At 44.7% G+C, this 27191-nt stretch overlaps 1 protein-coding gene across 3 annotated transcripts in view; it reads left to right on the top strand.

Annotated features, from left to right (window-relative positions):
- Window positions 1–27191, top strand: part of cdkal1 (CDK5 regulatory subunit associated protein 1-like 1) — a 137425-nt gene that overhangs the window by 84910 nt on the left and 25324 nt on the right. For all 3 annotated transcript variants that reach the window (XM_041067692.2, XM_029128379.3, XM_029128381.3), the window contains exons 11-12: window positions 12737–12917; window positions 18200–18262. In XM_041067692.2, the coding sequence (XP_040923626.1) occupies window positions 12737–12917; window positions 18200–18262 (244 nt within the window). The remainder of the gene's footprint in view (window positions 1–12736; window positions 12918–18199; window positions 18263–27191) is intronic.

Here is a 27191-nt window from a genome sequence, read left to right on the forward strand (position 1 = left end):
GCAGGATTGAGCATTTAGGACTATTTGCATTTGCGCTGCGTTTGTGTTGGTAGATACTATGACTTACGTTAGAAAATGTCATTAATCTTACGCGTATATCTCATAAAATAAATGACATTAGTGTTTACTTTTTATTCATTTTTGTCAAGTTACTGTTTTAAAAAGGTTCATCCAGTTAAACGTGCTTGATGGAGAGCGTCCCATCCTGGCTGTGAAATCTGTCGCTTCTCCTGCTGTCCTTGTGTCTTTGTGATCTCCCATTCATCAGGACAAAATTTTACATGGTCAAATATCTGCAACTTTGGATCAAAAGCAGAATTAATAGAGAAGTGACTGCAGCTCTGTTGAAATGCTTGAGCATTTCACCCTGACACACAGTTCAGTTCATCCAGTGCGTCCACACTGTACAACACAAGGGGTTTGAAGCTAAATGAACACACACACACACACACACACACACACACACACACACACACACACACACACACACACACACACACACACACACACACACACACACGGATTTTATCTTCGACACTGCGCAAAAGATAGAAAATGATGCATTCATAGCCTTTTACTGTAGAGAACATAATCTGCCGTGGGATTTGACTGTAATTAATTAAGGCAGTGGCAAATCTCTAATTGTCTAATTTAGAAGAGCAGGATTTACAGTATATATGTAGCAGTACATATGTATGTGTTACCATGGTGTTGCTGTTGCCAGGTTTGTAGTTTCCTAAAACTAAACATTATGAAGCGCTGTACAGTAACAGTAAGTCCGAATTGATAGGGTATCTCTACTTGTCCAGTTACAGCTGGTACCTTACGGTTCACAGGATCAGTGAGGTTGTGACAGTTTGTGCCTTAAGAGAAAAAGCCAAGTCATCCAAGGAGTGTCATACATCCACTCCCATAAAGATCCTCATGATCATGAGGCAAAGCTTAATCAGTGGTGAATCCATAGCTGCACCCAGTACCCATGTCTAATAATTGGTTAAAGCATTGGTTGAGATCAAATACATAACTTCAATCAGGAGGAAAACTAAACCACAACCTGCTGACTTCTACTTCAGTCGGTTTGAATTCCTCTAACACACGGTGGGTCCAGCTGAGTGTCACACCACCTCGTTCTCTCCCCACAGGTTTTGAGTCAATCCTTACGCACCTCTCTCTCATTTCCTCCCTCTGGCTCTCAATAGAAACCAGCCACTCTGACACAAGCCAGTCATGAGTTCACTTATTTTTCACATGATAAGCAACTTAATCAATGTAGTGGAAACTTATGAATAATGACTAAAGTCTTCCATCTGAGTGTGACCTGTCACTGAACATCAAGGCCGCGTGATTGTTCAGTCCTTCCACTGGACTGCTCCTCCCCCTGAGGGAGACTCAGGCATATACCAGTGTAATCAGGTGATTACTGTAGTTAGTCTGGAGTCTAGTCCTCTGTCCCCTCTTCCACTTGTTTGTTCCAGTGTTCAATAGAAAATCAACCATGGTGACACGGATCCAGCTGAAACCATAACACACCGTGGCAAATTGTCGTGAGAGTCACAACTAGACCGTACAGTACACACACGCACACAAAAACACACAAACACGAACGCACAGTGTCAGTTGTTATGTCAATACCGGTGCACATCTACTACCCTGACCCATTTGGCTGCTGCAGTAATCGCTGCGGAGCGGTTTTGGGTCTGGGAGAGAGGCCAGGGCTGCAGGCTCGCCAAACAAACACACCCAGTGTTGTTGAGCGTGTCTGTGTGAGGGCAAAGGAGGACGCATGAAAGACTGTATTCTGTCTCGGGTAGCTTTTGAAAACAGCCTGGCTCCTGAGATGAACTTTAGGTGATCATAGAGAGGGATAAAAGTTATTTTTTGTCAGTCCTGCTTGGATCCAGTTTTCTAAAGCTACACTTCCCCGGTGCACTGGGGGATCACCGTATTATCTGTAATCAAATGTGGAATGCAAGGATCACTCAGGCTACTCAGTTGAATATGAGCAAACCTGGATTTAGCTTTCACGTTTCTTGATCTGTTCCTCTCAGTAAATGAGTCTGACCAGGTGTTGGATATCCGGTGCACATCTGCCTGAGATGAAGGAGCTTCTACTAAAGTCAATGTTCAACCGAGCTTAACACATATATATATATATATATAAATATATATACACAGGCTATATATATATATATATATATATATATATATATATATATATATATATGCACAGTTTCACCAAACCTCTTGAAATAAAGCTGCATTTAAAGTTGTACAGTTGTAAAATACACTGTATCCTAGAAGAGCAGAGGCGTCTTTGACAGCACAAACAAACCCCTGGCTGCTCCTGAGCAGAGGCAAACGCTGAACTGATGAAATCACACTGCTCACCTGGTGGAGGAGCCTGGTGTGTCACTGTGTGGGGTGATGCTCTGCAGTGATGCAAGAACCTCACAACTGGATGCTTCCACTTCCTCTGCACCAAACAACGTCTAAGCAAACCCCATTTGCACTAAATGCTCTGAGACTCAACAAATCCTCTTCTGTTGTGTTTTGTACAGAGCCTCTAAATGTGGCAGTTCAGGCACTGTCCTGTTTGGAGTGTTTCTTGTTTTTCTGCAGATCATTTAGATAGGAAAGTCCTCACAGCCTGCGTGCCTGCGTACGGCGAGGCTCACAGGTAACTATTAATTAAGGCTTCTCAGCGGAGCCACATAATGTTCACTTCAAAGACTGAGACAGACTGGAACCTCGTGTGTGCGTGAGAGCAGACACACACGCATTCAGCAGGAGACGAGTGCGTTTGGTTTTACAAACAGCTTAATACCACCAACACTGCAGAGGTTGAAGTCAGCTCACCCGTCTCCTGTGTCAGATAGAGCCGGTACCTACTGCATGCATTCACCCTCCCATCCCTCTACCTCATAGGCTTCAGGTCACAGTTTTTTCTATGAGATACTATCTCATATAGTATTTGTTTGCGTCTATGCGTTTCTCAGGTTCACAGGTCTATGAAACCACCAAAAAACCCAGTTACTTTGGACAAAACTTGAAACCCATTCAGAATAACTGCAAACACCTTGAAAGCACAAAGCTGCTGCTCAGCTGCTGACGGATCATGACCGGTGATAATTCATACTCCTGTATTTCTGATGGAAATGTAGTAGTTGCCTCAGAAAGAATCACACTAAATGGTAGATATCACCATCTCAGAAGTCGGAGCTTTAAAAACACCACCAGCAGTGGGATGTGGTATTTCTGGGAGGTTCACACTGCAGGTGGAGAATTATGCATCCTTCACTGACTTGAGTTCACCTGAGGACAAATCCCATGTTAAACTTGACATGTGTGACCTTTTATGATAGTTGTTACAGCTAACGTTGAGTTGTGCATTTGAACATCTGGCTTTATTAACATATGTTTTGCTATGCAGTGCTCTCCCCCTAAGTCTCCCCTTCCCTTAACTAGGAATTAAACATCCTGTTCTTAGAATTGCATAATTACCAATTTCACAAAGTTGTTATAACTAAATTGTTTTGTCATGCATAATTTCAACAATCAGCAGAATAATTATTTCATTAAAATGGTTAATTTAGCTTCATCTGCTAACACAGGCCTTATTTTTTTTACTCTTTTCTTTCTGCTTTTATCAATTAAAATCACATAATGAAGCACAGTATTTATGCAACGCTGTATGGAGAAAATCCAGTTAAAGTGGAATAAGACTGTTAGAAACACGGTCAGAGGATTTTCCAGAGCAGTTTCTTCCTTTACCATAATATATTGGCTGATTCTCCCTGAACTACTCTTGAGGATTAAGCGTATTCAGACCACAGGGACCAAAGATGAAAGACCTGCAAAAGAATAGATGTTGGGTTAGGGATCGGCTTTGTGTGTAGTGTTTGCCCGGCAGCAGAGTGGCTGAATGTCTGGTTGAGCAGAAAGAAGGAGATGAATAGGAGGTTATAGGAGAGGCTAGACACTCCCATCACGCTACTGACCTGCGGAGACCCGCCTCAGACCTCAGACTCGTGTTTTTCCCTTGATTCTGCATTACTAGTAGGAGAAACCGTCATAACGCTGCTCGGCATCAGCAAGGCAGCTCTCTAATACACCAGTTATTGACGTTTGCATACAGTAATATTGAGAACATCTGCCGTCAGCTGTGGACTTCTCACAGTTGTGTCCCCACAGGAGTGAGGATGGTGGGAAGACCAACGTGTGATTAACGCGTTTGTACTCGATAGCAGATGACTGATATGACGACCTTTGACCCAGGCCGTGACCTTTTGAATCCTGGCCTCCACCACCCTCCATCGGAGCATATGGATGCCAGTATGATGCGCTGTGGTCCACTTCTCCGCTGGTCTCGGTCATTAAAGCCTATGAAACATATTCTCGATGTTCTTTGAAGGGTTGTCGACTCGCCACATGCTGCGATGCCCTAATTCAGCTGCACTTTAAAGCACCAGGACTTCATCAGTCCATCTGCAAATCCACCATCTGTCATTTATGAAGACTCATAAATGAACAGATGAACAAACACAAGTGATTCAAAAAGTTGAAATGCAAACCTTCTATTTCCAAACCACTGCGTTTTACTTGACCATTCAGATAAACACCATGAGTGATAACTGATACATTTGGAACCATCTGTCATGGTTTAATTATTCAGATTAGCCAAGTGTGTATTTGTAGCCTTATCCACGTTACTTAATAGGATCTTAATACAGTCGTGAATCTGGGACTCGCTCCAGATTCTCAGCCCAAGTATCTCAAACTTTAAGCCCTGCTGAGTTTAGTTTTACTATGTAACAGCATGACCTTGTGCAGGCTTGGTCCTGCACCTTTACGTGATAGTAATGTGTAGCAGCCACTGCTGAGATAGATATAAGGTGTTGATGATAAGCTGTCTGTCAGTCGCCGTCCCTCATGTTTGCATTATCTCCATACAAACGGCTCTGCGATGGTGTTCGCGTGCTGTCTGCCTGCGTGCGTGCACGTTAGTCATCTCCATTAGTCACGAGGAGTGACGGGGTTATATCAAAGCTCCCAGGGTTACTGCAGGACACGTGCAGCGGTAGCGTGATCGAGTGTTTGTTGTTGTAGACGTTCCCTTATTAGTTTACATGCTCGCACTAGCACACTTACGGGTTTAAGGTGTCGGCAGGGGCTAATGTTTCACTGGAAGAGTGGGTGGAAAGGGCGGCAGCTCGCCGAAGGCTTCAGTGGGGGGGGGGGGTGAAAAGCAAAACAAAGGGGGGAAAGAATAAAGGATGAGAGGCGGGAAGAGGGTAATGAGCAAGGCAGCTTTAGCGCGGCAGCCGGCCGCGGTGGCGGGACGCGTTGCCGCTCCGCCCCTCCTCCCTCCAGCTGCTGAGTCAGCAAGTAACGCAGGGAGGCTGCGGGTCTCGCGGTCCGCGCGTTCTGACGGCCCCACGCTCTGACAGCCTGACGTCCGGAACCACACACGCAACAACGCGCAGCACAAATAAACAGGCAGCGTCCCACACGTTGTTGCTCCCCGCGGAATGTGATCTCTAGACTTTTTATCTGCCGGCTTCAAAATGAACTAAGGGGAACATAACAAACCAGTTTGCGGAAAAAGCAGCTGTCCAATTACTCACGGGTGAGAGTGGTTGTAATGTCTTTACAGTTTATATAGTATTTTTAGAATAAGCCTCAAATTAAAAGTGATGGTCCGCACGTCAAGGCCGCTTTAATTGGTTGGTTTGCTATTCATTGTGCAGGAGAACAGAGCCACCGTTATGAAAGCAGTCTGTATGTTAACACCAGCGCTATGGGAACACGGCTGATGTGCTGGTGGTGTTTGGGAGTTAAGTGGTTTAATCCAGGAAGGAAGGCCCGCTCCGTGCTGTACTGGGTGTCAGTGCGCTGGCTCTGTGCAGCGGACGAGTTTAAACGGCAGGAAGCCGAGCGGCCGTTAACTCTACGACAAGCTGAAACTGAGGTGCGTGTGCGTTTCTGAACTCGAGACAAGACGGCCTGTGAATAATGGCCCGTGGCAATTCCCAACATATCCTCGTCTCATTGATGCTTCCTCTGGATTAAAGCTCGCTTCCTCCAAGCACACACACACTGACTAACAGCACGTAACCCCACTATAATTACAGGAGTTAAGTTTTCTGCCACTACTCTGTTGTGTTAATTTATTATTAGGCCTTTAAAACCCCATGGCCTGTCCTTCCTGTGTGTGTGTCTGTGTGTGTGTGTGTGTGTGTGTGTGTGTGTGTGTGTGTGTGTGTGTGTGTGTGTGTGTGTGTGTGTGTGTGTGTGTGTGTGTGTGTGTGTGTGTGGAGACTGGTGCCCTGTGCCTCCCAGTGGCCGCAGGGAGCATGTGGTCCAGACCAGAGGCGCGTCCCCCTGAATGACATCACCCACATCCTCTTTAAAGTCACAGCATGTACCCTGTAAAAGCACGGCTGCTGTATGAAGATGTGCTCATCATCTTCCTCATGTGGCTCAGACGTTGCAGTCGCTGTTGTTCAGCACCGTCCTTTAAGGAACTTTTTATCACTTGCCGCCTCAGTGTGTGTGTGTGTGTTGGACTAATGAGCCTCAAGGTTATCTGTGTTCCTGAGCCCATGTTTGATTTGCCACAGTTTCCCACGTTTCTCTTTCTCACGCAAACAAATCTTATTTGTAGACTCGTATGATGAAGCACATTGAATTTCCTCACACCCGGCACTGCCTGAACCTGCATGAAATCAGATTTACGACTGTTTGTTCCCATTTTCATTTAGATTGTTCTTCCTTTAGATTTAAAAAGTGCCATTACAGCTGATCAAAGTTCTTTTTTCTTTTCTAACCCAGCAGTAACTACACCTGAAGTCTGGTCCTGTCTCACTGTGACTCACCTTTCTGCTGCCCGCTCTCGACGGCGTCAAATTTCTTCAGTTTGACTCATCTCCCCGTTCGAGAGCTTCTTTAAAACACGCGGTTCGCTCCAGTTGACGGACTATAATCTGTTTGTGTTAGATTAGACGTGTGTGTTTTGAACGTCACGGTTGTGCAACAGTGGCGCTGGCCTCGGGTTGCGTGTCACAGTCGAGGCTGGGAACAGCGGCGAACGCGGCGTGCGCTGCTGAATTCCTGTGCTACGCGGAGGGAAATCTGCCGCCGAGCTTGAAGGTTAAGTAATGTTTAGCCGCGCTGAGCTATTAAACCCTGAGGAATGCAGCGCTGCCCCACGCCATCTACTGTTGCGTGTCCCTCAGGTCCCTCAAGCTATTGCAGCTGTTTAATCCAAGGCAGAAGAACCGAGAGGATGATTTGCCGGCTCTTGTGAGTTCTAGAGCTCCGTGTGCTCAAGAAAAATAAACAGGCGATGTTCAGCAGAATTGTAGAAACTGCGTTGATCACACAAAAGGAAGGGAAGCCGAGGAAAGGAGGTGAAACAGATACATGTGCTCCTGGTTGTGTTTGCGCTGGGCTATAATTCATACCAACGCCCCTCTGAGTGAAGATGTCACACATGAAAGGGACACTAATTGATTTTGCCTGACAGATTGTTCCTCACTCTCAAGTGAAGCCCAAATGATTCTGTTATAGGCTCTAGTAACTATCAGCTTAATGATTCAAAAATGATTAGGTAAAAATAATTAGCCAGTTAATTACCTGGAAACTACTTAGTGCAGCATCAGTCAAAAGTATTTTCATTTACAACGCCGTTCCCCTTGTTTTCTGAGGCTTCTGCTCCGTAAGTCATGTGGGATTTCTTGTAGTGAGGAACCTGGTCAGTCTTAAACATATGCAGTAAAGTAGGCAGCCTGTTTATTGTTGTTGTGCAGCTTGATAAATACAAGGACCACATAAGTCATACCTAAAGCGTACGGTGCCTTTGGTTCAGGCAAGGCTTTAATATTATCCCTCTGTGTGAGTTGGGCCAGCGCAGCAGGATGGAGTGATGAATCGAATACAGATAATACATCAGTGACGATTAGGTTAAATTAAAATTAAGCGCAAAGGCTTCATCTGTTTAATGTGCGGTCGCCACTGATGAGTGCCGCGCCGTTCCACTGCAGCTTTTCTTACAGTGCGTATGGAGGAGAGCATATAGATGTGTAGCATAACTTGGACTGGATGCATTTTGGGGGCTGTGCTCCTCCCTCAGACTAATGAAATGTGTATGTGTATGTTCTCATTGCCCTTCTTCAAGGCTAATGAAGTGTGTGTGTGTGTGTGTGTGTGTGTGTGTGTGTGTGTGTGCGTGTGCGTGTGCGTGTGCGTGTGCGTGTGTGTGCGCGCATGTGTGTTAAATTGCACTTCATTTCTGCTCCGCTGTGTTCTGGCCGTTTCATTAAATGATAAAGTTTACCGATGACTCCGGTGGGATCATTATTTACGCGGCTCTCCATTTATTCCACAGCAGTCACCTCGATCTTTACAAATGACCTGCTCCGTGGAGGGACAGAGGCTATTTTGCACCGCAGCTTAAGAGATAAATGAGTCGGTGCTCACTTAGTGGACCGGCTCCACTGCCAACGCACGGTGTTAGCTGTTTACCTGTTAGAACTACGTCACAAGCGCACAACGACAGTAACAATTATTAAAGGGAATCATGACACACAGACAACTTATAGGACTCAGTTTTGCTCAGGTCTAATCCCACCGTGTACTTTCTAAGCCCTCCAGTTGGACTGGGAGGGAAAGAGGGGGTTTAAAGGAAGCGCGAGCTGCCGATTGAGGAAGTGAAAGTGCTTGTGACAGTTTGACAGCTCCTCTCAGGCCAGCTGAAGCCATCACCTGTCTCCTTCTGTCTGTTAAGCCATCATTCCTCTGTCACCTCGCCGCTCCCGCGCCTGCTGCGCTCCGCTCTTACCTCTGCTGCATCCTTCAGCGCCGGGTTACTGCACGATGCCAGGATCCAACCGCCTGCACTGGGTTTTCAGCCATCACAGCAAACAGGCGGCTCATTTACAGTAGAACGCTTCATACTGTAGCTGTTTAAGGTCCCACTAGCTGCCGCTGTGCATTCACTTCCGTTTGCTTTAAAAGCAGCCGTGGTTGCGCTGCTGAGCCTTAATCGTTATTTGTCCAGTCACCTCCTCAACCAGTCCTGGCAGTCTCCTCTTTCGTTCTTGATGGTGGAAGTGGGTGGGGAAAGTGAGTGATAACCAGGCAGAGCTCTTTCTCTCCCTCTCTGTCCCTGTAAATTGAGTCGCTACATGACAGTGTCATTACCTCCAGCTGCCACAGCTAAATCAGACACTTAAGTGTCTGAGTGATTACTCACACTCCTCACAAGTGTCCTTATTCTTTCCCCATAGCTTCCTCCCGTCGCTCCCTGTTGGAAAAGATCAATTTTTGTCAGATGTGGTTCTATACAAAGTGCATGACCTATTTATTTATCTGGTAGGTTAGCATAAAAATGCACGCGTTATGAAAGATGCACTAATCATGGAAAAAGTACAGCAAAAGACGGTGAGGTGGAAATAAACTGAACACACTGGCTGATGAATTTTATTGAGCCTCCCTGGCTGTTTCTGTTGAATGTATTTCAGGCAGCAGTGGCGGTAAACGCTGAGCGTGCGACACCTGATGTTTCATGACGTTTTGATCACATCCTCAAACGAGGTTTGATCGCAGTGAATCACTGCCAACAAAGCTGCGTCTGACCTTTTCAGGCTGCTGCTGCTGCCGCTGCCGTGTGTGTCTGTGCGCGTTGTGTCTTTGACAGGGTTTCATAAACACCCGAGTTTTTTTATCACTCGTTCCAACAATATTTCACAGGCGTTTAGGGCTCGGGTTCATTTCGCACGACGTCTGTTGTGTGTGTGGATGACTTCACGAGTTGTAAAAGCCACTTCAGTTCTCAAACAAGTATTTGAAGTGTGACCTAGTGGCAGCGGCAGATGCAGCCTTTTCATACAACCATGCACCCGATGTGTGTTTAATTCGTCCAGATCAGAGTAATGAGCTTGTTGTCTATCACTGTGACGGGTGATGAGTCGGATGTTGTATCTAGACGGATGGACACACTGCGCGTTATCATTTCACACGGCACACAGTGCAGCACAGATGGGTAGCGCCGTCTCTTTCCTTGCAGATGAGCAGGTAATTATTTACCTTCATGGAGTTTTCTCTCCTTGGTTTCCTCCACTCATCTGTTTCTTCGCTGCTGTCAAACTTGAGAGTTTGCCTCGGCTGTGCCGTAGCTGCGTGCGCCCTGAGGATCTATGAGGCGCTGCACAAATGAGCTGGTAGTAATTGTGCAGACAATAGTGCGGTTTATTAAGCCTAATTTGGCTTATTTAGGCAGATGGCCACTGAACGCGGGCTTATCACGGGTTTTAATTAAGACCTAGTCTCCTATTAACTCTTTCTCCCAGTAAAAGTGCTAACTCAGTCTCATGACACACTGCAGCCTTGAGGGAGGTCACACTATGTTCACACTATATAAGGTGCAACTCCTAAAGTTAGCATTAGGAAGTTGTCAGATGGGGTAAAGAGCTGTATTTCATATTTTTTATGTATGATATTTTGATAAAAAGAAGGATCCAAAACTATCATTTCTGGTTTTTGTATGTTTTGTATCAAACACATTTTGTTAACATTTCTCAACACTAGCTGAGTAGGTTGGGGGAGAATAGCACATCTCACCCACTGTCAGAAATATGTCCAGTGAGTGAAGATCATTTCAGGTCAGGCAAACAAACATGTTTGTTCAGTTTTGGAAATTTCAAAATAGCTCTTCCTGTGTTGGTTTAATTCAAAGCGAGTTGAGCTGAAACCTAATCTGCCGTCTTTCTTTCTTGAGTTTCTCTCTTCCTGTCTCTGTATCTGTGCTTCTCTCTATTTCTCACACACTGTTTTTGAAAGGCGCACAATAACAAGAAGCGTATCTCTTCTCTGGTTTTAACAAGGACGGTATCAGTGTGGGTCTTGTTCATTAGCTTCACACATCACACCTCCATCACCCTCAGATCAGAAACAGGCAGAGGTGTCAAAATGACAGTGTATGCGTGTGCACGTCTTTTCACAAAACCAATTCACACCAGTCTCTCCCCGGGTTTCTTCTTTCAGGATTTCAAGTCTTTGTGCAACCCTGCCACCTAAAATTAAAAAAAAACAAAACGTTTCTATGAAGCTAAAGTGAAGGTACAAAGACACTGAGCAATCACAAGCAACTGTAGCTGGTCTTTAATAAATGAGGCTCTGTTGACAAATACTGTACAAATGGTGGAACGAGAAGCTGCAGCAGTTAATGTTAATGCAGTCTGCTGAATTTGGAGGAACCACTTGTATTTTTATTGTTGACTTCTCATTGCTTTAAGTAGTTCTTAAAGCTAAAAAGTTATGAAGGTTGTTTGCTCTTGACTTAAATGGAATACACGGAAATGTTCCTGCTGGTTTTGTTGTATCTCAACTACATGTTGTGATGACTTATTATATACAAGTTATATAACTTTTATTTTTATGTATATATATTTTTTGACTTTTTAAAATATTTTTTTTCATATTTATAAAAAAGTTGGATGAACACTTTTAAAGTAATCTCGGCTAAATTAATTTTTCTCCTCTTCACGTCACTTAACATTTTCATCATCATCTAACAAAGTGCATGATTAAAACCATGTATTTTCTTAAGACACTAATTTTATTAACAAATCACTTGTTCATTAATACGACTCCTCATCGTCTCTTCCTCGCATTATTCTTTAAGTTTTGCTTTTCCTCTGTGTCGTCGGGCAGAACTGAGAGGTCAAGGATGCTTGTGCCTTCAGGCCATTGGTTAAAATTAATGGCCATCAGCCAATTCACTCTCATCAATAGGTCAGAGGTTATCATTGGTTTGCAGATGCAGGGAGTTAATGTAATTAAAGATGCATCGTGTTGTCAACTGCAGAGAAAATGTCTTCCACTGTTTTCTTGATGCCTTTGTTGCGCCGTCTCCACAGCTCTTTATCAGTCTTCCAGGTGTGCGTTTGTGTCTCTCTCTTGTTTTAACGTCTTGGTGATTTACAACAGGAGACAGATATGCTTTATACTCTGTTGAGTGCTTAGTTATGAAATCATGGAACCTAAATAATTCATGAATTACACCATTAGATGTGAGCAATGTTGCAAAAGTATCATCATTAATTGAAAGACCATAGATTAACCATCACTTCACTTAAATCTGCTGCCAATATACAGTATACACACAATGGTGTGATTCATGTTCCACTTCTTTATTTATTTAGTGATTTCCACTTATTACATATGTAATATCTGCATGCCTGCAGTATAAAGCACTTCCTGTTCCTGTTTTTAATATATGCATCAAAAACAAGTGATTGGAAATTAGCCTGTGCTTAATAATAGCTGCTCTGTGTAATAACCCTTTGTTAGTATTACAAATTTTCTGCCCCTTTACGCTGATTGACAGGTTCTTTAGCCATTAGTGATGTGTTCAATGCCTTCGGGGTTAAGCCTGATTATCAAAATTATATGTCAGCGTGTCAAAGCAGCTCTCATTTCAGTAGTGCTGTTGTATATACTCTAGTGATTCCTGGTTTCCTGACAGACAGCGGTGACCTAACCTTGGAGTTCTTAAACAAGCCGTCCTACTTCTATCAATACAAACAAAAGGCATAAAGCAGATCAATGCATCTATTCCCACACCCTACCGGCTACAATTATTCCTGTGAGCCAGCAGGCCAATAATCAATAGCTAACGATCTGCAGCAGAGTTTGGTAATCAGGTTTTGATTGTCTCCCTCCGTCTCTTTCTCAGGGTCCCAGGTGTAACCATCGCTACAGATGTGATCTGTGGTTTTCCTGGGGAGACGGAGGACGACTTCCAAGCAACGATGGACTTGGTGAAATGCTACAGATTCCCAAGTCTGTTCATCAACCAGTTTTACCCCAGACCTGGCACGCCCGCCGCCAAGATGGAGCAAGTACCAGCCCATGTGGTGAGTGTGGACCAGTGAACTGTGTGCTTCTGGTCCCCTGATGCCACTTGTGTTTGGGGTTTAGTTGTAACAGACAATCATTTCATGTTATTTGCTATAAACATACATACTGTAGGTGTGACATAAGTAGAAGCAGATGGAGTCCCAACAGGAGCCTCTGACTAATTCAGGCCCCTTCAGTCAAGATTTAATTAACTTTCTTTCTTCTTATCATCCATCGCTCAATAACCCATAATCAATTTTAGCAAGTTAATAAAAAATGAAAAGCTGAAATGAAATTCAGATTGTTCAGGTTCACCCACTTGTTTCTACAGTTTGATCAGACCTCGTCTGGTGCTGGGGGTCAGTGACAGGCTGCTATTGGAAACCTGCGGCTTTATTACCCTCATGAGGTGGAGGAGGCAGGCAGGGCCACGTTACACACTGTACTTTGACCATACAGGGTACACAACCTACCTGTAGTCGTTAGTGGCATTGTCCTAATGTCCCCATAAAAAAGCACGTGAGCTGTGGTTTAAATTTTTACTTTCTCTCTCTCTCTAGTTTGCTTTGACCTCCTACAGGCTGCTGAACACTATACATATCTTCTGTTGCTTCCTGCAATTGCGATCTGTCACATTCTACCCTCAGAGGCACGTCTCCTTCAAGCGAGGCGTCTTCATCAGTTATTCTCTTTCCCCTCGCTCCCTTTTCCTCGCATTGTTCTCTGCGGAGCCGCTGAGTTCGTCCTAGAGGAATCAATCCCCTGACAACCGCTGCGCTGCTTCTCTCTTTCTGATCTCTTACCCCTCTTCTTTGTTAATCCTCCATCTGTCTCATCACACTTTTATTGTCGGTATTCAGCCGTCAGCATCTCGCTGTGACCTCATTCCACTAGAAGGTCTGTCTATTGTAGTATTTTGGCTTATTGTTGGTTGTTGTGGCAACCTTTTATTGCCAAACCAGCTTTTTGTGGATCTGGAATAATTTTTTATTTTAAATGTAAACAAGCTTGTGCATGGAAAATGATCTGATGTGACTTTATGATGACACGGATCCTTTCGATATCTCGTTATGCTGCATTTTTAACAGACATTTTACTGGTCACCAAGTTTCCAGTGGATCTTGTTCATAGTTTGTTTGTGTGTGGTTTGTGTAGTAAAAGGTAAGCGTCCCTGTAAATAATGTACCTGTTTGGGGGCAAAAGCTGCGCACATCACCATATAATCGGTCAGCGTGCACCTGCTCCTACACCCACACAGACACACAGTGCAGATCCACGCGGTGAGCGGTGGCAGTTAGGCGACGTCTGGGCCGCGTAGGGTCAGTCATTAATAAAGTGCACCAGATGGTTGTCTGGAGCACAAGTGTGCTGAACAGCCACAGGAGGGATGGATGGAGAACTAGATGGAGGAGGACGCCGAGGCAGAAGGAGGCCTCGGGGAGTAAAGGTACGGAAGGAGGGAGGGAGGTGTAAGTAAACGCACAGTATGGCTGCAGATGCACGAGGCCCGTTTTTACCTGGGAAACCCATAGTCGTCACTGAAATCTAACCGTGCATCTGATTGTCACTTACTGTACGTTACATTGGGAGATTTGGTTTTGCCTGTGCTGTCTGATCTCCAGCCAATACTAAACCATATATTTGATTAGAAAGACAGATTTGTGTCTCTGAGTGAGCGAGTGAAGCAGATTGGTGAGCGTCCAGCTGTGATGGGATCCAGACGTTCTGGTATATGGGCCTAACATGGTACCTATTTTAATGGATGATATATGAGGATGCAGGATGAGGTGGAGAGGCAGATGGAAGGAATAGCAGACCACAGGGAGGGAGAGAAGGACGAGAGCACGTTGAGAATAAAGGAACGTGAATGCTATTAGCTCGGATCTCCGTAATCATCCCCAGGTGACTGGAACTTAGCCTTGATAAATGGAGCAGGTGAGTGGAGGGAGTGTTTCCGGGCGAGCGCTGGGATGTCTATTGTTTTCTACGGAAGCGTGGAGAACGAGCAGCTGCAGCGGAGAACGACAGAAAGAAGTGATCGAGGAGATTAGCTGCTCTGGTGGGACAGTGTTTTTAATTTCCCCAGGTTATAATTGGTTAAGAACGCCATTACCCACGAGGCACTGGTGCAGCGGTTGTCAGAGTGAAACATCTGGCCAGCCACTAGTAGCTCCATCTTCTCGCTGCGCTATCATTTATCTATGCTTGGACATGCACACAAACACGAGCACGCACAGTCACACACACACACACACACACACACACACACACACACACACACACACACACACACACACACACACAGACACACACACACACACACACACACACACACACACACACACACACACACACACACACACACACACACACACACACACACACACACACACACGCGCGTTCCCCCTGCCCTCATCTCAACTACAGACACCTACCAGGGGACATAATAACACTCCACTAAAGGCAGTCTAACAGGTATTAAGGTTGAGTTAATGGTTAAGTTGCTGTCTGGGACCAGGTAGGTCTGCACATGATTAATGAGGGCCAAGTCCACTAATGGAAGGGGAAAAAACATTGTAATTTAATGATCACGCTTTTGGCTTGACATGTTCAAGTGCATTTTCTACCTGAATAGGTATCAGCACGCTGCTCGTGTTTTAACAAGCTGCAGGCTCCGACAGCGACTATGTTCACAGGGGGTAAAAAAAAAAAAACAGTATATGAACTTTAGTAGGTTTGAAGCTGCAACAGTGTGTTGAGGTCAGCAGGTCCCACGCATGCATGTGTTGTATCACGTCACAGTGTGGTACTAGTAGTAGTTGGTGAGGGTTAGTATCATATACTCTATAGTTATATAGAAATGTGATTGTTCTGTAAACTGGGATTTAATCTTGATTTTAAGTATTTTTGTCAGTCTGTGCAGTATAAATTATAAATTACTACCTTATTTGTAAAGTATTGCCTCACTGTCATTACTGAACTTTAACATGTCCAATTATACAACACGGAGTCACGGTTCAATTAAATTATTCCAAGTCCAAAAACAAGACTTTTGCGTGGCTGCTTTTCTGCCAGTTCTATGAACAGCTATGTTGAGTTGAGTCCTTTGTGTGTCACCGGCTGCCAGGCGTGTGCCGCTCCGCGCTCCAGACACGCACGTGTTTGTGCAAGTGTACACATGCTCGTAATGTCGATTCCCGTTAGACGCGGCATACGTCTCTGGTGGCAACAGCAGATGGACATCATTGTAGCAAACATCGTTCATCATCACAACAGTGACAGGAGCGCAGGCAGGCGTGCACACACACACACACACACACACACACACACACACACACACACACACACACACACACACACACACACACACACACACACACACACACACACACACACACACACACACACACACTCCTGCATTGATCACTCACGCAACCTGTGCAGCACCCTAAATCAGCTTCTCTTGTAATGCAGCCACTGTCCTGCAGCAGCAGCCGGATTGGATGAACTCTGTTTTCACTGTAGTCTGCACTCTTTTCTTCACTCATCACTAGTTAAATTTGTTTTGTTTTGTCTGCTTCTTTCTCTCTCATCTGTTCAACCTGTGTCTTTTTCTTTGTTTGCTGGCCTTTGTTTTGTATTTAGCTTGGTTTAAAATCATCCTGTCTTTTGATTGTGCGCTCTGTATTCGTGTGAGTCAGTGCATGGAGCGTTCATGGAGCCTGTGGAGTGTATTTTTGTACCGTGTATATTTACGCACACTTTTGAGCTGGATAAATTCTTCCGGGAGCTCATTGGGGTTTTCAAAATCCTTACCTGCGGTTACATGTGTCTTACAGTAGTACACACAAGCACAGACAGAGAGAGTGTAATTGTGAGAGTGATGAAGGGATGGCAGGAGACCTAATGGTGTTGAGGAGCAGTGATGAGAGGATTTTTCTCACCTAAGCTGCTCCAGGCAGAGAGAGAGAGGAAGAGATTGTGGAGGGACAGGCCTACAAAGGAGGAGGATGGGCGAGCGAGTGCAGACAGAATGATTAGTCTGAGTTTTCTCTCACTGGAGGAAAACACGGGGGGCGAGGGAGACGGGGTGCGTTCAGGGATGTACGAGAAGACATGGAAGACAAGAGAGGAGAGGATTTGGAGATGGTGGAGAGCCCTTTGGCAGCGAGAGCGAGGGGGAATCAGGTGAGAAGAGGGAGGAGAGGATGGGGGGACGGACAGGGCCATGATTACAGGATTCTGCCTCGAGAGCCCTAGGTGAGCAGAATGAGTCAGAGCTGCAGTAGGCAAGCTGGGGAGGAGGAAGGCAGGAAGTTAAGCGGAGCTTGGCCCAGGGCAGGAGGACCGTCCTCACCCTTAAACACCCCAACCCCAGTATTCTGACTCCTTCTCTCCTCTCGCCTCTGTTTTCCTGCCAGTTGATGCTTTTTGCTGTTTTTCTCCCTTTGTCCATGTAAAACAAAAGACGTCCAGCACCCCGACGCGTTTCCATCCCTCTCTTTTTAGCCATTGTTCGACTCCACCACACATAACGTGCCCGGTAATAAACGTTCCCCCCTCCGCTGCGTCAGATTCTTCCACATCCCGCTCTCGACGCCTCTACATGCGCCAACGTAGCCGGTGGCCACGAATCCAGGGCTCGACTTATTAACACTAAAATTGACAAAGAGGGCGGAGACGTGACAGCGTGGCCACGAGTGCATACAGCGCTCCCTCTCAGCCAGACGCGGCCTAATCACGGAGCTAATTAGCGCCCTTTGTAACCACATTGGCTTCATGTAGCTGATTGCATGAACAACCGCTGCACATCAAACAGCCATGTCCCACGCTTGTGTATCTCATTACACGTTAGGACCATGTAAGGTTAAGACCAGAATACTGGGAGACTTATATTCTGCTACAGCTACTGGTCAGTTCCATGCAAAACATGAAAAGTACTGTAATGTAGGTAATGTAAGTGTTTTATTATATGTAATCACATGTTGACACATTTGTTTAATCTGTGAAAGAGGAAACACAAGAGGGTTTAGAATTGCACTGAAAGTATTTGAATAATTGTATAAATAAAATTAGTGGCTGAAGTGCATGAGTGCAGCTACAAGAGGTTGTTTTCATGTAAAATCCTAGAAACCTTGATACAAAATAAAAAAGATACAAAACAAAGGCAGGAGAACGTGTCAGAAGCGTCATTTACTGTTCACTGCAGCGCCCTAACTCTAACACAGGATATCAGAAGTGATGCACGTTTGACTGACGCTTTCTAATCTCTGATGTGATTTTTCTTTTTACTCTACAGAAGAAGCAGAGGACTAAAGCGCTGTCTCAGCTCTTCCACTCCTACAACCCCTACGACCACGAGGTAAGGCGTCGCTGTGAGTGTGAGCTCCTGATTGATCCTCACAGTGCATCGCTGACAATGGCTTCGGCCCATGCTCTTCTCAGCCCGCTTTACTGTACGGGCCCTAACTCTGTGCCCGAGGTGCGGTCCAGTCGTTCTTTATTACACGCTAATTAAAGGGATGCGGGGGGGATTCGGACGCGGGTGCCGGACGCCCACGCACCGGAACGCTAATGTTAGTGAGCGCATTAGCACACGTCAAACGCAAACGCGGGATGTGAACCGAGCAAAGTTCCAGAGGATGTCGGTAGTGCATTAACACGTTTGCATCTAAATTAGATGCCTGGTGTTTGTTCACACCCTTTCTCCTTAACTGTGACTCGTCACGCCGGCGCCAGCTCACAAAAGTGAATCGACTTCTGCATTTTTTTTGTGAACTTTACCATTAAAGCTTTCATCCCAAAGCATCTGCACCTGCAGGTTGTGTTTTTCCTTCGAGGTTGCAAATTGTGTAACTGCCCTTGCATCACGAACGCAGAGAGACACTCTTGAATGACATTAAGTCTAACGTAAAGCGCTTCCTCCTCCTCGGTCCACCCTGTCTCCGTCCTTGCCCGCGTACGCGCGCCCTTAAAATATTGACGCCAATCAGCTTGAGTCGAGCCCTTGAAGCGGAGAGATTTGATGAGGAATAAAGGAAGTCTGATGATGTCCCTGATTTCTTGCATTCCCTTCTTTTGGGCGTCTGCCCTTTGGGCTCATGCTTTATGTAAGGATGTTGCATGCATTTACAGGCACACTGGGAGAAAAGGAAACAGGAATGTGTGTGTTTGCAGCTGCTGCTGTTCATGTGCATCCTATGAAAAGGTCTTTAATAAAGTCTAAGGAGGCGGTGGTAAGTGAGCTTTTATTGTTCCGCGCCTCCAGGCCACCAACCTAATGAAACAATGTTTTTAAATGAACTAATTGTTGTTTTTGTAGCCAGCTTGTTCCTTTATCTCCCGTAGCTACTGTAGCTCTGCATCTGTGACAAGTTGTCTGTCAGTGAGGAAAATATAACGTTTGGCCGTGTTTTCCTCTGATTACCCTTCTTTGCTTCCGGTCATCCGTGTTTTTCGTTATCTCACTTCGCCTCCACACATTAAACAACATTATTAACACGGACCGGTTAGTTTTCCTGTGTGCTAGTACGGCGTAAACGTGGACATTTCATCGGGTTTGTGAGACAGAAGTGTGTGTGTGTGTGTGCGTGCGTGTGTTTGTGATGATTAATGTGAAGTATCCTGTAGCCAGATGGTGCTGAACAAGGTCCATCCATCAGCAATGAAAAGACCAGTGGGCAGAAAGCTGGCAGAGCACTTTGTCTAGGGCCAGTGCCCCCCATGGACACACACACACACACACACACACACACACACACACACACACACACACACACACACACACACACACACACACACCCTCTGAGGCCTTGACTGTGTAGCTCACTGTTGGAGCATTGTGTTATGTTTTGAAATACAGGTCCTCACTTGTTTTGTGCTGGGTCCCTGGAGTGGCCTCTAACTTCTACCCAGAAACAGCCGAGCAGAGTCCGAACAAGCACTAACCTAGTTTGTTGCGGGACATTAAGGGTTAAACAGTTGCATTGTCTTCTGTTCTAGGGCGTGATTTGCTGTCTGGATAGAAATCGATCAGGATGAAATGCAGATTTAGCCCATAGACCTTTACAAACACAGCTTAGCAGCCACCCACCAAAGACAGCTTAATGGGGTACGTATTTATAAATGGGATCAGCCAGTGCAACCAGTACTTCAGTCTTTGGTCAGGTCTGAGTTTTAGGTTGTTACTGGAGGTTTTTCCACTGTTAATTAGCTGATTTAAGGTGTTAAGCGTTGTTTTCGTGCTTGTCCTGTGCTCAGTTTACAAGTAATTACTTGCGTTTCCTTCCTCAATGAGGCAGTCGGGGTGAGCCCACTGTTGGCTTGGTGTGTGTGTGTGTGTGTGTGTGTGTGTGTGTGTGTGTGTGTGTGTGTGTGTGTGTGTGTGTGTGTGTGTGTGTGTGTGTGTGTGTGTGTGTGTGTGTGTGTGTGTGTGTGTCTGTCTGTCTGTGTGTGTGTGTGTGTGTGTGTGTGTGTGTGTGTGTTTGTGTGTGTGTGTGTGTGTGTGTGTGTGTAGGGTCTGCCCCTCCAAGTTGAGGCTCTGAAGCTCCCAACATGCCTCAGTCATTCTCAGTGAAACCAGTGTGGACGTGCACGCGCTCAGCAAAGCCCCACATCCCCCTCACTGTCGCAGTCTCCTGAGAACACACACAGTCTCACACACACACGTTCTCCACGCTGCGTTCATGGGCCTGAATGACAGGGGTGATGGTTCCCCCTGCGGCAAGAGAGAGGGGACAAGCTGTCAACATGGCCCGTTGCACCTGCCCAACCACACAAGACACAGAGAGAGGAGAGAGAGGACTGGGAATAGAGAGGGAGGTAGAGGTGGCCAAGTGAAGGGTCCATAATGAAAGGGTAACAAGTGAAAGAAGGCATTTGCAGAAAATAATTAATTACACTCAATAAACTTTCCCCCTTCAGTTATTCTAAACTCCCAGTTTGCCTCCTAGAAGTTGACATAATTATTTATCATTTGAAGGAGAAGGGAAAAAAAAGCTTAATTAGCCCAACAGTTCTCCCCCACAACAGATCACTTTTTTCACATCCATGCACGTTTGTTAAACTGAACAATTAGTAGTCTGCTTTTCCCCTTTTGGCATTTTTAATTACTTTTATTTTGTAGAATGAGTTTTTTAAGCTGCCGCTGTTTTGCATTGTTGTGAAAGGCTAACCTCAGTCTTTGTCGAACTTGACATTTCCTTGCCACATTTTCTCTTTCTCTTTTTCTCTGTTAATTAGCGAACTATTCAGGGCAGGAAAAGGAGGGTGTGGAAGTGTGTGTGTGTGTGTGTGTGTGTGTGTGTGTGTGTGGATTGGTTATGATTTATTTTCTTGTCACGCTCTCTTAACTTCTTTCTCCACCCTCCTGTCTGTTTCTGCCTAATCTGAGTCTGTAAAAGTGTCTGCAGTGATTTTAGTTAAGGTATCAGAACTATTAGACAAAGACACTGATGATTGATTATATTGCCATTATTATTATATTGTTAACTGCTGCTACTGTGCCACTTATAATTTACTAATTATAACAAATTAGGCGGTGGATGAAGGTATTAATATTTTATTTGCTTATTTTTGGATTTAATCAAAATTCTTGTTCAAAATGAATTACCGTACAGTTAATCTCCAAGTCTTTGACCTGCAGGACACATTTTCAGACTCAAAAGTCTTGTGCTGTTTGTTCAACTGTATTTTTTAAATGTTTACTCTCATTATTATCTGTTAGTCAGCTTTTTACTGATCATATTGACAGACAGGATCCTACATTTTTAACCTCTTTGTACCTTAAAACCTCACACAAAGAGCTAATGTCCTTTTTGCATTAAGTTTTCTGCCTGATGTGATGTTAATTTTTTTAATATATCATTGATGGTTGTTTGTTTTAATGTACATACTAAACACATGACACATAGCTGTTCGATGATTAATTGCTAATTCCCTAAAGACTTCTGGTTGCCAATAGTAGCTTGTTGATACCTGTACCTTATTGATTATTGCTCAACATGAATTTGACATATTGGTTAAATCTTGTGTTGATTTATTTTCTTCATTGATTAGTTTGCCTTGGATTGATCAATTGTTTTTTTAGTTGGCCCATGAGTGAGATAATATACATCAATACGCGTCCTTTATATTTATGCTGCAGCTACTGTACATAATAGGGGTTTCACACATACCCAGACCTATTCTACTACCACTGCATGTCTGATGTAGTTGTACAGAGGAGTTAGTGTTTTTTTAGTCTTACTGTGGATCTATCTTAATTTTTACTTATTTCATTAACTATAACTTAATTGGAGATGTTTCTTGTTCACGTTTTCTCGAGTGCTTTGATCAAAAGCACATGTGCAGTCTGATGATTATCTGATGGCACTGCGAGGACTGAATCATGTACAGGTCCTCGAAATGAAAGTCACAGACATGTTCAACTGGCTCCTTTTCATGGCAGTCTAAAGGCAGCGTAGGATGCGTTTAATGTCTCATCTCCTGCTCCATTAAAGGCAAAAGCTGCAGAACACCTGGAACAAGGTCCTGCTCTGCCTGTTTGCATACTGTGTGTGTGTGTGTGTGTGTGTGTGTGTGTGTGTGTGTGTGTGTGTGTGTGTGTGTGTGTGTGTGTGTGTGTGTGTGTGTGTGTGTGTGTGTGTGTGTGTGCGTGCGCGCGTGTGCGTGCGTGTGTACAGTGACAGTCCACACACATGACAGTGCTGCTTCGGCTAAAACACGTTTTCTTCTGCTACGGCACCACGGTGTGTTATAGCCAGGTATACATGCTCTCAATCTGTCAAGGTAACACAACAGGGAGTTGCAAAAAACATGCATATTTATGTAATCACAAAAGTCCATTTGGTGCCAAACAAACATTTACTTTAGAAATATTCCCATTTTTTTTCTTCCTTTTGCTTTTTTTGAATTCATGAAACGCCACAGTCGCATTCAGAAACTCTGTGGAGCTCTTCCCACACACACTACCCTGTACAATGTTTACCGAGCTGGTGTGTTACTTTAGATTTTTGTTGTTAAGTGAGAGGTGTCCAACAGCGTTAGCCAGTAAACAAATGTGAAACTCTTTTTATATAATGTAGTCCGTTGGTTTTCTAGAGTCATATCTCTTTACGCTCACAGGGGAAGGGGAAGTGCAGAGCCCACTGTTTCTGACAAGTTCCCTAAATGTACGACTTCCTATTACAATTATAAAGAACAAATGCTGACCCTTAAGAAAGTAAAAGCACCTGAGCACATTTGCTATTTTGGTCAAAGACAAACAAAGCAGACAGCCATTAGAGACAACTTCAGGAAGTTGAGGAAGTAGCTATTTTCTCACCTTTTGAATGTGCTTGTTTGGCTGTTTTCTAACTTGTGGAACTGGAGCTTTGCTCTAATCTGACAGGTTTTTACCCGGGTCACAATAACAGTGGTTGAAAACACTCCACCAAACCTCTTATTGGCAGCCCAGTGCCGCTTGTCGGTACTGGGCTGTGCCGCAAAGGAAATTGTGATGCGTCTGCCTCGCCAGGAAACTGATGAGGATGAGGAAATAGACATGAGGTGAAAGAAGGAATAACTCCTAATGTCTCCGCCGGCTTGATTTGCGACAATGTTTTTTCCCCTGATAAAATCTACTCCTTCACACCATCCATGTCCTTCTGTGGCGTTCTGTCGCTCACTCACCTGCTCTCAAAGCGACACAGGGTGGGCTGTAATTGCTTGTTGATTGCTTCAATTTGTTGGGCCAAATGCATCAAGCCTGTGTCTTATTCACACACACACACAGGTACTGACTCCCACTCCGCTATATGCACGTACACACAGCGGGCCGGAGGAAGCCGCGGGCTCGCTGCTATCCCCTTTTTAACTGCGTGCTGTGTGACTGACATCTGAATGGAGGGGCGGTGAGAGGGACCGCGCGCGATGAGGGAGGAAGAAAGGGACGGAGAGATGAATGAGGGAGGGGCATTAGAGCTCGCGGTGCTAAATGGTTCCCCAGACAGGAGAGTGAATGCTTTCTGATTCAGTCAATAGGTCCACCATTCAGCCAGGCTGCTTTGGAAAGTTGTGTGTGTTTGGGTTTGGGTTTGTTTGCTGCGATCCTCTGCAGCTGCACGTCGAACCGGGTCGACTCCCTGAAATATAAATTATATACGATAAAGTACAGTTATCTTATGCTTTCATCATAGCGCAACTAGCAGGATCCACATGTAATGCCTGAGGTACACGCTGCATGAAACCGCCTGCAATTACTGTTCTCTCAGTGCCCAAAGGCTTGTTTTGATATTCTCAATATTCCGCGCTTCTCTCTGTTGCTTTCTGCTGCCTTGAAATCACCTTGAAGCTGTTTGTATCCAGTTGATAAGTATTTATGGATGAGTGTTGACATACAGCTTGAGTTGCTGTTTGGCTTTTTCTCTCTTCGCCACGAGTTACGTTTAGAGAAAGCAGATGAGTCATTTATGAGATCCGCGTCTGCGCTCCGCTGTCACACGGACACCGGCAGAAAAACAGTGTAACTGTTTGAAAGAGGCGATTGTTTGACGTCCGCCGTGCTTGTGAATGCATCGCCCTCATCACGTTCAGTCCAACGGCTTCGATGTGGATGCTTTTTACCAAGTACACAGGGAAATGAGGGAGGGGCTCCGGTCCAGATTATTATTTAGGATCTGTACATGGTTGTTAAGGTTTTCTGTTGCATTCTCAGCTAATGATCACAGTGTCATATATTCAGCACACACAAAGGGCTGAAGTAACCGGTGTCTGCAGCAGTAATTCACAATGGCTCCATAGATTACCCCACGGTGGCACCTCCGTTAACTACCTGAGCTCCTCTCCTAACAAGCTGCTGAGGGCTTATCTTCCATTGTAAATTAGATGTTTACACCTTTTTAAATCTTGCATTTACTTATTGATCTCATTCGGTGGTTGGAGACCTTTTGTCTTGAGCAGTATGTGTTTACAGGTTTCCCACTTGTCTGCATATGCGTTATTCTTACGATAAGTGGGATATCGCCATCAGTCTAACAGACACACAGTAGTCGTCTGAAAAAACGGCCCGTTTCTATGAAGTTGCTGATCTCTGCTCTGTTGTAATTCTGAAAGTACTGTATGTAGTGAATATGTCAGATCTCTGGTTGTGTGAGATAAGCCAAGAATTGCCAACTACTTACACTGTACGATTGGATGCATTTAGAAAGTGTTTTTCCGGTAAACAAATGAAATGAAAACACTGTGTACATAGTACATACAGTAAAATTCAAGTGAGTAGGTTGCAGATTTTAAATCTAATTAAATAACCATATTCTGTCCTGATTTCACCACACACACAAACACTGCAGTGTTTTTGATTTCCTTCTGTTTTTGTGTATGTATGTAAACACGGTGCACGATTCAAAAGGTAGTGAGCTTACACCCGGGACACACACGTTTTAAGACAGCCAGACTCGCACGCACACGCACACGCACACACCCACACCCACAGTAAATGAGCTATGTGTATAGGGCCAAATGTGGGATCACCTCTGTAAAGGCTTTATTCTCATTATGGAGTTACCAAAACTGGGGCACAGCAGGGAGGCCAAGTGATACATTAACTGACTGCAGGCTGTGTGTGTGTGTGTGTGTGTGTGTGTGTGTGTGTGTGTGTGTGTGTGTGTGTGTGTGTGTGTGTGTGTGTGTGTGTGTGTGTGTGTGTGTGTGTGTGTGTGTGTGTGTGTGTCAGAGAGAAGGAAGGAATTTACAGTTTAAATGAAGCCAGTAAAAATAGTAAAACTGGTGACAGCACTGTGCTTTCTAACCTTGTTGTTTTTAAGCCTTTGTGTGACAAGGATCATTCCCCACTTCTCCAATTGTGACAACGCTGAGGTGTTGTTTACCCATAAGTAGTTGGTGCAATTGACTCTTGAATCAGGGCAACTGGAAATCCATCTTTTACCAAATGTTTGGTGGATGCTTATTTGTGCATTAATGGATCAAATCTGTAATTGGTCAATTTTAGATTCTTCCTGCTTCACATAAAACCTCTTCAGTTGTGTTTTAGTCATCAGTCAGTTTGTGAGTTTGTGCTACAACGTTCTTGCTCAAACCTTTTTCAGCTCAAAAAAATTTTCTAACTGTCATGTAAGCAAAAATCTGTGATCTCTCTACAGTAGGTGTGTTTCATCTGGACAAGGCTGATCTTTCTACCACATGTAAATGAACAGGCTTCTCACATGCACATGCGCAGGACAAAGGCTGTGGCCGCCTGCACACACACGCCACCCGACTGCTGCCGGAGGAGGGGCGGCTGCATGAGCGCTGGCGTTATTACGCAGAGCAATGCTGTCGCTCTTCACCGAGGGTTTCTCAGAGAACAGCACAACATTAAATCTGCAAACCATGTTTCTGAAGTAAGATGGAGTCTCATTTCCAGCGACCGGATAAGTCGATGGTGGTTCCTGGTTACCTGAGGAACCTGGTTGCGTAAGTGCGTGCGCACCGTCGCTAATCTGTCAAAACATCCAGAGCCGATTTGGAGACTAATGGAGGGAATCGCTAAAGAATGAAAGACAACAAACAAAGCTCCCGAGCCAAACGAACGGAAACAAAGATCTCAGCAAAAAAGGATGAATATTTATGCAACTGAACTGAAAAGGCAAACAAAGGCTCTTTTCAGCAGCCTTGACACCCATTCACATCAGTGGCCCGCTTTTCATTTTTCTTAATAATCTTTAGTGAAGCCATCCCTCAATGTGTTGCCTATAGATTAGTGTGTTTAGTTGTTGTGCTGAAGCCTTGTTAATTGGGTGTTTGGGGCTAATAAATAGCTGTAATTAACAGGCATCGTTAGATGAGGGGGGAGATGGAATAGCTGTGGCAAAGCAGCTTCGGGGAAACAATGAGCCTCAATGTGGAAGCAGTCACCTGCTTTTTTGCTCCTCTGGACATTAAGATTAAGTAGCAAGGTGAGTCTTTATGGAACAAACAGACCTATGCTCATTTTAAAGGATCAGACACGACACCTGTGACATCTGAAATATAAACTCCACTTTTAGTAACATTGAATTCAGCATCGTTTAAATTTTCGACATCCACTTCTATTCAATGTTAAATACAGGTGCTTTCATGATGAGGAGGGTTAAACATTGGAGGTGTTTTCTGTTTTTTATTGAATTCTCCCATTGTGGAAACGTAGAAACTGGATTGGTGGTAAATAGGACGAACTTTTGAATTGTATCACACATTCAACCCAGATTGTGTTGAGATGTAAAGCGTGTGCTGCAGTGCCACACGCTGTGATGAAAGGAGGCTGTAAAGCAGAT

The sequence above is a fragment of the Betta splendens genome, chromosome 16 (genome assembly GCF_900634795.4).
Source record: "Betta splendens chromosome 16, fBetSpl5.4, whole genome shotgun sequence".
In the NCBI taxonomy this organism is placed as follows: domain Eukaryota; kingdom Metazoa; phylum Chordata; class Actinopteri; order Anabantiformes; family Osphronemidae; genus Betta; species Betta splendens.